At 43.9% G+C, this 11,889-nt stretch overlaps 2 protein-coding genes across 2 annotated transcripts; both read left to right on the top strand.

Moving 5' to 3' along the window:
- The first annotated feature begins 9 nt into the window (after nucleotides 1-9).
- On the top strand, nucleotides 10-5,297 carry kdelr2b (KDEL endoplasmic reticulum protein retention receptor 2b). Its single transcript, XM_070851567.1, has 5 exons — nucleotides 10-227; nucleotides 1,547-1,647; nucleotides 1,895-2,053; nucleotides 2,754-3,006; nucleotides 4,265-5,297. The coding sequence occupies exons 1-5, from the start codon at nucleotides 137-139 to the stop codon at nucleotides 4,297-4,299; spliced, it is 639 nt and encodes a 212-aa protein (XP_070707668.1). The 5' UTR covers nucleotides 10-136; the 3' UTR covers nucleotides 4,300-5,297.
- A 1,359-nt stretch (nucleotides 5,298-6,656) lies between these two features.
- LOC139220236 (zinc finger protein 250-like) lies at nucleotides 6,657-11,754 on the top strand. The gene is made up of 7 exons (XM_070852308.1): nucleotides 6,657-6,778; nucleotides 7,220-7,416; nucleotides 7,508-7,609; nucleotides 7,737-7,832; nucleotides 8,216-8,326; nucleotides 8,463-8,586; nucleotides 8,724-11,754. The coding sequence occupies exons 1-7, from the start codon at nucleotides 6,751-6,753 to the stop codon at nucleotides 10,673-10,675; spliced, it is 2,610 nt and encodes an 869-aa protein (XP_070708409.1). The 5' UTR covers nucleotides 6,657-6,750; the 3' UTR covers nucleotides 10,676-11,754.
- The last annotated feature ends 135 nt before the right edge of the window (nucleotides 11,755-11,889 follow it).

Consider the following 11,889-nt stretch of genomic DNA (forward strand, 5'->3'; position numbering starts at 1 on the left):
GAAGCTAGAATCAGTGTATTCTGGAGTCACGGCCCCTTTCAGCACTCCCAGGTCGTAAATTAATCGTGAACAGAGGGGGAAACTGAGCTCTGCTCAAAGTCTCAATCGGTTTACTTCTGTCGGAGCTCCCGTAAACATGAACATTTTCAGGCTAACCGGCGACCTCTCCCACCTAGCAGCCATCATCATCCTGCTGCTAAAAATATGGAAAACCAGGTCTTGTGCCGGTGAGTAGTCATACAGATTTACTTACAGTGTGCGTGACCTTCCCTGTCCTGCACATGTCATGTAAATGTAAATGTACACTTTACCCAGACGAAGAAAAGTCTTTACCGTGTAGTGTGACTTAACTGTGTCCTTACTTGTGCAGTTGGAGCTCGTTAGCCACTTGTGTGCTAACGTTAGCTAGCTGGCTGGTGACACTAGCCAGTCACTTCTGTGCACTGTCGCTTTTACTGAGACACTCATATAGTTTGGTTACATGGCGACGGGCGGCGTGGAAAGTTAATGAATGCTTGAATGAGTTGTCGTAAAGAGGCAACTGGAAGGTGTAGCTAGCGGCGGCTCTCCTGCTAGCTAGCCGTGACAGTGCAGCGGGCCCCGCTGTAACGGAAGGTGGGGGGACACGGGGACCAGAGGGCCACGGCGTTTGTTAGTCTGAGGCATGATGGGCCTCCTCATTTCATTATTTTGGGGCGGGGGGGGGCGAAACTGTGCCAGCCTCACGTTTCATGACACCCCCTCAGCCACACGTTACAGTGGCCCAGTGTGACCTCTCTGACGTGGCAGTCCGCAGCTGACAGTTGGAGATGCAAAGTCAGTGAGTGGATTCACGCTGCTGCGTCTGTCCAGCCCGGTGCCAATGGGAGAGCCGGTTCGATGTTTGCTGTATTATCGTGATGAGACTTTGCTGTGTTTAACTACTCTCCCAACGGTCAAAGGTTAGGGCTGTATCACTGCGAGGCAGGCAGTCACCTGAGTTCTGTCATTACCGCTGTTTGCTTGAGATTAAATCACAGAGCGCTGCGTGGAAGTCAGTGTCCAAGCTTCAGTGCGTGATTGTAACCGTGTGATGATGGCTGATCACGGCCCCTCTCCTAGTCTGACAGTGTCCACACACCGGATGATGAGCGGAGAGGCTTGTTGTTAGTGCACATGAGCTGAAGGCTGTGGAGTTCCACCAAGCAGACACACTCCCAGCTGCTTATCAGAGAGCCACAGCGTATCTATGTCACATCACATGATCCTGAAATAACTACCAGCACAGTATGTTGAAGCTGCCATTTTCTGTACTCTACACAGGCACGGCTGCAGGAAGTGAATTGGCGAATGAATGAATGAATGAATGAATAAAGAGCTTTGATGCTCCTGCACAGAGATAAAGTGGTTGGGCATATGTTGTTAGAAGGTAGTAGAGAGCTGTGGAGCGCTGTGTCAGGTTACTGTGAGTGACTCTCGGCTGTTGCATTTGGATGGAGATCTTACTGTTAGTTTTTAAAATGTCATTTACAAACTGTCTGTTTAAATGCTTGCTGTCTCCCCACAGGTATTTCTGGGAAGAGTCAGGTCCTGTTTGCCTTAGTGTTCACCACCCGCTACCTGGACCTGCTCACCTCCTTCATCTCTCTCTACAACACCACCATGAAGGTGAAGCGCTCACACGTTGCTCCTCGCTCTCATATCCTGTAGCATTATTTTCCAAAGCACTCCAGCGCTGAACACACAGTGTAGCGGTGACGCCGTAACACTAAGTCGACACGCCTGTGTTTGCTAAAGGATGACGTCGCCCAGCAAGATGTGACAGACTTGTGTTCCGTTGCTGCTTGATTGGATTCATGGCAAACCGGTGCACACAGGGACCAGCGGGCGCTCATCCTTTGTGTTTTTGTTTCAGGTCATCTACATCGGCTGTGCGTACGCCACTGTCTACCTGATCTACCTGAAGTTCAAGGCGACATACGATGGGAACCACGACACGTTCAGAGTGGAGTTCCTAGTTGTCCCCGTCGGTGGCCTGGCTTTCCTGGTCAACCATGACTTCTCTCCCCTGGAGGTCAGGAATACTGCACTCTACACACTCTGACAGCACAGATGCTCATGTTTCTCAATGGACATTTAATCTTGATTTACATTGTAATCGTAATCAGAGACTCCAGTCATACACAGGTTTACGTAACATCATTATCAAATAAAACTAAGATTTACATTTACTTCTCCCCTTGGGTTTCTATGCATGTCGCTCTGGCTTCCTCTCCCACACGTGTGTGCTTTTTGCTTGTTTCTTTCTCTCTCCTGACATGGGATAAATGACATTTTAAAGATGTCTTTTTTCAGAGATTTTTAAGTTCCTCCCAAGTTCTCTAGCTAGTTTAAAACTAGTGTTTTACTAAGTCTCCGTCTTAATACATCAAAATCTTCTAGTAGTCGATAAACCGTTTTTATTAGCTCAGGTGTTTAGTGAGAATAACATACCACTGGACACAGTGCAGCAACTACCCGCACATGACTGTAGCTTCTCAAGAAACTCAAGTGCGGCTCAGACAGTTGTTATCGGGAGCACAGTCACTTCCAGGTGCGATCACAGATTTATACAAGGTCATAACATTCCCACAAAGAAGAAGCTCTATGTGCACTTTCAGTGGGGCGTGATAAAATGTGTTTGAGTTGAGTCCGTACACGTCAGTGCTTCTCTCAGACATGTGCCTCCTATTACTTTCCCACCAACTCTCTGTCCTCCCCTTTGTTTGGCTCAGATCCTGTGGACATTCTCGATCTACTTGGAGTCGGTGGCCATCCTGCCCCAGCTTTTCATGATCAGCAAGACTGGTGAGGCTGAGACCATCACCACCCACTACCTGTTCTTCCTGGGACTCTACAGAGCCCTCTACCTCATCAACTGGATATGGAGGTTCTACTTCGAGGGATTCTTTGACATGATTGCCATCGTCGCTGGGGTGGTGCAGACCATCCTCTACTGTGACTTCTTCTATTTGTATGTAACAAAAGGTGAGTACTGCTGCATTTACCTTCTTATAAAACACAGTAAAATTGTGAGACTTTTTCCTGTAGCTCTGTTATTCAGCTTTACACATTCAGCAGAGCTGTTACTCGTCCAAAAATCACCACTTTTTGGAGAGTGGAGACAGAAACCAGTCAAATGTCCAGTTTAAGAACAACTATCTTTTATTATCATAATATTCTAATTAAGCTCCAGACCTGCCAGACGTCAAAATGCATTTCCAGTTCAGTATGCATTTTAACATTTGATTTCTCAGCAGGTCGCAAAATTCCAAAGCGGTCCATTAGGGTTTAATGTACTCCCATGTTTTTCATTCTTCTAATTACTTCAGAGCAGCAGCGTTGGTACTGTTGTCATTTGTTCTGATTGCAGCATTTGAAACATGAAATTGAAGAAGTTCAACAGCACCAATGTCCCAGTTAAGAGCAGATTATACCAGAAAAGAAGTGGTTCGCACGGCACATTGTCCGACCACATCAGAAATCTGAAGTGTTATCCCACATCTGAGCGGACCGCACCGGAAGGTGGAGCAGAAAGTCCGCCATCATAGAGAGGATGTAGGCGTGATTGTTTAAATATGGAGGTAACGGCGTACATTTTCACACAGTCTCTCCTGGAAGAATTCATTGTGTGACATGCTGTAGCAGACCAATCACAGCATGAAGTGGAAGTGAATGTGTGACCGTTGGTTTAGGAAAGTTACAGAAATGGCTGCGCTCCGACCCCCCCACTGATCTGACAGAGGGAAGGTGAGGGGACTTCCGAAGCTATTTGACCATCCAACAAACACTTCTTATGAAGTATACTTCCCTCCCTTACTCTGGATAATCCCTGACCTCACCTTTTCATTGGAACTACTTTTCTTACCAAAGAAATGGTTCCTATGTTGGGAGCACCACCAACTACATTCCATTCACTCCCATTGTATTGGGCTCCTAGCAGAAGTTTATTCTTTGTGAAATACCCGAGTTTGACCTTTTTGGGGCCCTAAAAATGATGCAAATCAAACAGCCTGATGAGGAAACATCGCTCTTTGGTTAAATTGCTCACAGCTCACAAACAGAGAATTGTCATGTTCTAAAGCTTAAAAGGTTGAGAACCAGTGCATAAAACTATAACTAACATGCTACCATAAGTACCTTCATGACGAGCTGCAGGTGCGTCGGTCTGTGTTCTTGCTGTTGTGAATGCTGTCGATCTGTTCTGTGATCTGTGTTAACTTAAAGCCATCCTGTCCCGTTCCAGTGTTGAAAGGAAAGAAGCTCAGTCTGCCAGCTTAAGTGCCAAAGAGGAGCGTTTTGGCAGACTTATAGACGGGGGGTCGGAGGGGACGAGGAGTGGTAGTGGACACCTGACAACCCCCGCCCCACCCTCCACCACCGCTTCCTCCTCTTCCCCTCCCGCCAGAGTAAGATGCCTGAGACAGAGAGCGAGTGGGAGCTGCTGGCTGCACTTTCGTCTGATCCCGAGTTGGTGGAATCAGAACACCTGCAGAGGCTGGTCCATGGCCTTCGGATTTCTGTTTGATGCATCTTGCCTTAACTTTTTTTATTACTCTGTATAAAGGAAGAAAGAAAAAAAGCGAGAAAAGTTTTCTACCGAAAAATGTGTACTCTGAAGAATTGACACATTGGTGAATAAGAGCTGAAGATGTAAAATTGCCTATGATTTGGCATTGTATGATACTGAAGCGGACTTGTGGTGGGATATTATTGACTCCAGCGTTTGTAATAGTATTTGCAATCAAAATAAATGTGCATTGTTTTTCCTAAATCAATTTTTTGGGGGGAGGGGATTTGTTGAATCCTCATAACTTTGGTGGTCAAATTATTCATGTTTATTCTCATCTTTTGACCACTATGCATTCCCATGTATAAAGACTATCTCTTTTAGTTTCCTGTGCCCACGGTAGAATACAAATTCAATATAGATGCCATAATTTAACTCTCCAAAAAACAGAAAGTCAGATGTGACTCTTTGCTGAAATTTGACTGGTATGAGTTGCTGTTATTATCTTTCATCACTGTAAATGGCTTTCTTCATTTGAACACCCTGCTCACTACCCAGTGAGGACAGTATATCACTTGTAAGTATGCATCATTGCCCAGTCTGTTCATTTCAGATGGCTCCTTTAAATGTTTGAGATGAGTGAATTCACTAATGTACTGTATGTGCTGAGTTATCACGACAGGAATGGAAGTCTTTATATTTTCTCTTAGGTGCAGATGTATTTATTTTTTATCTTCTTCCTGGTTTCCAATAAACAGAGTCCGTAGAATTGTCCGCCTGTTGTGAGTGATTTTAACAGCAAATTTAAATCTCCCTGCCAGAGGCACAATCCTACGAACGCTGTTCCGTTTAATCGCAAATACTTCTCAAGACATATCGGCTTCTATTTCAGTTTTCATGCAGATCGTTCCAAGTTTCCTTTTCAATTTTTAACCAGAGCTTTTGCATGAAGTTGCCACCACAAATAAAGACTTTATGGGAAACGCTTGTCTCGGTGCTGTGGTTACGATGAGATTAATTCAGCAGTGCACTTTTATTATATTGTTGAATTGCTGAAGTATGAGAGGTTGCACAAGCAGCAGCAGAACCAGATTATCTTTTTTCCACACCCCCTTCCTTGTCAGAGTCGCATGCTATTACGAGTTATATTAATGAACTCCAATCCGCACATGGTCAGTGATCTGTGCGAGCAAACTTGATCATCTGTACATCAATGCAACATTTCACTATTGTTTCCAGACGTTTATATGCACAGGAAATATTTCAAAATCAAATGTTATTAGATCAATGAATTCCAAGTTAGAGATATGTATGTATGTAGAATACTGACCATAAAGTTAGGTTGTATTTATTTGTAAAATTGTTCATTCAAGTTGGATGGTCTTTGTTTGTACATGGGACAATGCATTTGTGAACACTAATTTATTCACAAATAGTTCATATTTGTAAATCTAGCTTTTAATCGTGGGTCATGCGTTATGCATTTGTCACTAATTTCTCTCCCTACAAGTGTCCAAGTACGGAGCCGTAAAGCGTTCAGTATTAAATAAATGACTAAGACATGAAATTAATAATTCATATGTATGGATATATAAATAAACCAGCAATTTGTGAAATTATGGAATAAATGATTTTAAAAAATCAACTCATCAAATTTGATTTAATTCATCATTCATTCATAGTTTCAAAAATCTGTTCCTGCTGACATTTTTCTTTCTTCTTCTTTCTTTCTTTCTGTGTCTGGCAGCAGATTAAAGTTGCTCAGAATGACTTTAGCATCAACCAGCTAACAGAAGCTAACTGGCTAAATGTGGTAGCAGTTGTTGAGCCTGCTAGTTTAAGAGGCTGACGTTTCTATTATGAAATTAAAAAAATAACGCCTATAAAACTATATAATAAAATGATTAAATAACTGTATAAGAATGAGTTGTAAATTCATTTATTAATATTTCTACAAGTTATTGCTTCATTTATATATTTTACACTATCAACTAACACTATTTATTCCCTTATTACTAACCTAATATTGGACACTCTGGCTCCAAACATGACTGGAGCTGGGAACTTTCGACGCGGGCAACCCGGAACAAAATAACCGTCGGACCAATTCTCTATCTAACGGCCCAAACTTTGACAAGAAAAAGGAGAGTTTCCTCGTTGGGTCTGATATTTCCTGCCAACTCGCCAGAAGATATCATAGTTGAACGCAGCGGGCCAACAGCATGGAACATAATATCTCTAAGGGGAACTGTGAGTGTCTGTTTACCAAGTAGTTAACTTGTAGCTAACGCTAGCTAGCTAACTGTTCAAACACTTAGAATTCACATTGTGTGTTTTTAACGTATGGCTGATAGATATAAGATCATGAAGCAGGCTTATACCATAACATGTCAATTAATAACAATAAAATCATTTTGTCTCAACGTGTTGAGCACTTGAAATGTCTAAAATGTGTGATGCAATACAGAAACACATGATAATTATGATAAAAATTATACAATATATAAATAGGATATAAGATATAAATAGGGGCCTTGTCACGCAAAGCATTCTGGGTCAGCAATAACAAAAACAAACAGGAGGCCAATGCAGGACTGAATATAAACTCACTGAATATTCCCTTTGAGCATCTGCTGTCCTGTGAGTCTCTTCATGCTGCAGCATTGATAACCCACTTCTGTTCACATTCAGGTCTCCCCCTGTCCACTCTGCGCCTCCTCGTCCCGCCGATTCGGCTCCTCTCAGCAGCTATCTGGCAGACCGTCCAGCAGAAGGTCGTGGCCGATTATGGGATGCTCGAGGAGTTTGTTTCCATGATTACAGACGTCGTTCCAGAGCTTCTCACTTCTCGCCAGAGGGCCCAACTCATCCTGGGTCTCAGAGCACGGGTGAGGAGGAGCGGCCGGTTATTAACAACTACTAATGACGGTCTAGTGTTCGAGGTAGATGACATGAAACACTGGTGCTGTGTGGTTTCAGCTGATTCTGGAGCTGTGCCAGTTTGAAGCGACTGCTGACTTTGAGCTTGTGAAGCCTCACCTGGACAGAGTGCAAATGCTCATCGAGACATGGGTCATCGAGGTGAGTTTAAAGTGCAGTCACTTCTAACCAGTGTGAGAAATGAAAGTAAAGATCTCTTTATCTGTAAAGACAACACACTTGACAGTGCTGCATGCAATCCGCTCGTTTCCTTACGATGCTCATTCAGGCTGGTGCTGCAAATGTGGGGGTGTCGCACTCGGGTTTTGTGGATCTCGTGAAGAACTTGCTGAGAAATCCTGACGAGAGGGAGCACTTCTTTCAGGTCAGTGCTGCTGTCACACCTTGGATTTGCTCTGTTTATCAGTACTACAGATCCTGAACAATATATAATAGGATATATAGGATCCATTGATCTGTTGACTGTAATTTATGACAAACATGAAGAGCGGACAGGTCATCCAGATTTTCGATGAAACCCACAAAACTGAAGAAGTAAGTCTCGCTTTGAGTGTGTAACGTATGCCAAGTGTAACTCTAATGTTTACTGAATGAATATACACTTTGGCTCTCTCTCTCTATACTGACGTCAGACTACTTCCCTCGCACCATGTCTTTGTCTGAAATCTTTTATTTATCAATGGGATCAGTCATTGTAGTTTTCAAGTGATTATAAACACTAAACATAATAAACTTCACGCCTTTCAGAAAGTTTTCCCGGAAGATTTTGGCCCTACGTATGATGAAGCTCTGCACACCTTGATGTGGATGTTTCTGTCCCGACTTGACAAGTTTCTCCCTCTTCAGACTTTACAGCAGGTACGTAAAGAATAGATGGACGGTGTTACGAGGACACTTTGTCACTTTGATGTCACTTCAAGTTAGCTTCGAATTTTTTATGATTCTATCGAGGCGCGCTTCTTTCACCGATTCCCCTTCCTCTCCTTTTCCTCAGGTTGTCTCCATGTTTGGCGAGGTGTCCTCAGTTCTGGAGGAATCTATGGACTCTGTGTCCCGGTGTGAGGAGCTCAAAACCCTGCTGCAGCATCAGAGAGACCTCAGCCAGCTGGACCACAATGGCAAGCCTTCATAGTTACTAATTCCTGTCAATAACTTGTGGGTGTATTATTATTATTATTATTATTATTATTATTAGTTCTGTTATGCACAAGGAGGAATAAATAAGCCAGTGCTTGTTGTTTATCCCTCTTTTTAGATGGCTCCTTGGATGGTGGCTGCATCATTACAGCTCTCAAACTTCCCTCTGTAGGAAGAACTGAGACCGATAAAACACAAGCCAACATCTTGGATAGTGTGCTGTCATGTGCATCAGACGTGGAGAGGAAATCCTCAACGTTGCCTCACACACACACCGATCATCAGACAAGTGAGATAGAGGTTGATGAAACAAGTTGGACTCCTGGGGAAAAGGCAACAGCAATGCTTTTGGGAGATGTTACGGGACTTGAAAAAAATGTAGGCTGCCTTCAAAGTCGAGAGGAGGATGCGGCCTGCCTTCTGAAAAAATGCAGCATTCAGCTAAAAAGACTGCAGTCTCGACCTGTTCGACAGAACAGAGGCCTGAGGATGGAAAAGATTCTGCTGGAAGAGAAAAGAGGTCTTTGTGAAGACGCCCTCTCTGCTTACGAACCAGCTCCAAGGAAAACAAAGCCCTCCAACAGGGCTCCTGCACAGGTCTCTGGGGATTCAAGCAGCTTTAACAAAGACTCCTATATGGCTCCTATCAGTGACTGCAGTGAAGGCTCATGGTCCCCCTACTCAGATCTGGGCTCCTGCCAAAAGACTTCTAGTAGAAGTCCCAGTATGGCTGATTCATGGTCTAGCTACTCGAGCGATGAGTCTCCCTCTGAGACTCATGTCAGGAGTTATACTGAAGATGATTCATCGTCTAGCTGCTCAGATCAGGTCCGTTCCCCAGTGGGTCCTAAAAATGCATCCGCTACCAGCAGAAAGCGGGGCATCTCCGACATCAAAGCTAGCATCCCGAAAAAGATGCGTGAAGTGCAGTGTTTTATCTGCAAGACGTACGTGAACACAAGCCTGGAGTCTCACATGAAAACCCACTTCCCCACTGGTGATTACGCCTGCCCTCGATGCGACAGCAGGTTCAAACTCTACTCGTCTTTAAAGCTGCACTTGAAGAGAACCTGCTTTGAGCACGGTCAGCAGCAGGTCGACCCGGAGAAGCCCGACGAAGCCACGGGTCTTTACAAATGCGACAAATGCGACAAGGCGTTCAGATACAAAGTTTCACTGGACATGCACAGACTGACCCACAACGAGCTCTACTGCCACGTGTGCAGGAAGGTGTTACGCGACGCGGCAATGTTGGCGAGGCACAAGGCCTCCCACACCCTGTTTCAGTGTAACCGCTGCGAGGAGGCCTTCACTCGTTTTAAGCCCTTGCTCAAGCATTGTGAAAACACCCATAAAATCAGCCGGCCGTTTAAATGCAACCATTGTCCGAAAACTTTATCCAAGCTGCGCTTTTTAATCGCACACGAGTGGAAACATACGGGTCATCTGCCGTTCCAGTGCGCCCGGTGTGGCTTGAGATGCAGAACTGACGCGGATCTCATTTCCCATGAAAGAGTCCACACGAGAGAGAAACCCTTCCTGTGTGCAGAGTGCGGCAAGACTTTCTCCCAGAGGTCCAACCTTTTGCGCCATTTGAATTTCATCCACAGCGAGTCTCGAAATGAGAAGAGGCACTCTTGCCCGGAGTGTGAGAAATCCTTTAAAGAGAAAGGAGCCCTGATTAAACACCAGAGGAGCAAACACATGAATGAGTCGTCCCGTCACCCGTGCCCGCACTGTGGGAAGATGGTCGCGTCGTCAACAATTGCTAGACATAAATTAATCCATACAGGAGAGAGACCTTTCAAATGCACCGTGCCTGAATGCGACAAGTGCTTCAGGTCAACCTCTGAAGTGAAGAGGCATGTCCTGACAAACCACACTACAGAAAGGCCGTACAAGTGTGACGTGTGTGGGAAGGGCTTTATAAAAAACAGTTTCCTCAACGCGCATGCTAAAACGCACTCAGGAGAGAAGCCATTTGTATGTCATATATGCGGCAAGGCTTTCCCCAAGCGCTACAGCATGCAAAGACACAAAAAACTGATACACACGTTTGTAACACAGTAACCGCGCGTGGTGTGAACGCTCACTTAAACGGCAGTGTGCCGAAATTCACAAGTAGAGAGTCAATTTTCAAACAGGTGCATGTACACAACATACAGGATGGTCTCGCTCCTTATCAAGTAAGACAAACCTTTCATGGAGTTTGCACTGGACGCAAGTCTGCATCAAGCTTGGACCCGTGAAATTAGTGATCCACCACTTCAGCACTGCAATCCTGTGACATTGTGCATCGTACTGTGCGCAGCATTTTTAAGCATTTTTTATGAAAATGGATGCAGCAGAGCCAGAGATGTTGTCTCTCGTTACTCCACACATTCCTCTCCGTAGTTAGAACCAAACCAGTTTCACATGGAGTGTCTCCAAGTGTTAGGGAGTGTTACTGCTCATGTGAAAAATGTTGTATGAAGCCATCAGTGTCTGATAAATGTCCTCAAAAAGTGTACTGCTAAACAGTATAAATTGTACTCTTAAGCATTAGATCAGTTAGATCTGACAGATTACGTTGTGTATCACTCACTGCACTAAGCTCAATCTTTTTTTTTGTTTGACTATTGTCTGTTTTTCTTGACATAGATACATCAAGATATTTGAAAATGGAACAAAACATTTTGTTTCGGACAACATTCTGTCATGCTGACTGTGGTTTGTATTCTTTGACAGTCATCACCTGATAATGTATTTTGATATCAAAGTGAAAATTAAAAAGGGTACGTATGGCTTCCCTCCACATCTGCCCGCAGCAAACTGGGTGTCTGTATCCTGTATTTGTGGTTAGTTTCTAACAGTTTTATTCTCTTTCACTCAGACATTATTTTTATGTGATGATCTCCGCAAAACAAAACAAGAAAACACGAACTTTTCCACTTCAACAGGCACTATGAGTATTTATGTCTAATGCATATCTACACTCACGGTCTGTGCTTCATGTTAGTAGCTGGGCTATACGTGCATGGTTTGTGGTTCATGGAAAGTGGTGCAGAGCGGAAAGTTGTGGGATTCAGATTTGCAGGGAGACTTGGAGCCATCAGGCTGAAGCAGCTCGACCAGTATGTTGTCTCTTGATTAATTAACAAATACACAGATGTGTGTGATGTAATTGTGTTGAATAAAATAATTAATTACAGAATTGAGCAAGTTTGGATGTAAAACAAACAAAAAAAAAATGCTTTCTAAAAATCAGGTATAGCAAATGAGTATTATGAGCTAATGGTAAAGAG

The sequence above is a fragment of the Pempheris klunzingeri genome, chromosome 20, assembly GCF_042242105.1.
Source record: "Pempheris klunzingeri isolate RE-2024b chromosome 20, fPemKlu1.hap1, whole genome shotgun sequence".
NCBI classification, from domain to species: Eukaryota; Metazoa; Chordata; class Actinopteri; order Acropomatiformes; family Pempheridae; genus Pempheris; species Pempheris klunzingeri.

Bases quoted from the DNA above. Each gene is read 5' to 3' on its own strand.
- kdelr2b (XM_070851567.1), top strand. From the start codon at position 137: ATGAACATTTTCAGGCTAACCGGCGACCTCTCCCACCTAGCAGCCATC. The intron at 228-1,546 runs GTGAGTAGTCAT...GTCTCCCCACAG, and splicing joins GAAAACCAGGTCTTGTGCCG to GTATTTCTGGGAAGAGTCAG. The intron at 3,007-4,264 runs GTGAGTACTGCT...GTCCCGTTCCAG, and splicing joins CTATTTGTATGTAACAAAAG to TGTTGAAAGGAAAGAAGCTC.
- LOC139220236 (XM_070852308.1), top strand. From the start codon at position 6,751: ATGGAACATAATATCTCTAAGGGGAACT. The intron at 6,779-7,219 runs GTGAGTGTCTGT...GTTCACATTCAG, and splicing joins TAATATCTCTAAGGGGAACT to GTCTCCCCCTGTCCACTCTG. The intron at 7,610-7,736 runs GTGAGTTTAAAG...ATGCTCATTCAG, and splicing joins TCGAGACATGGGTCATCGAG to GCTGGTGCTGCAAATGTGGG.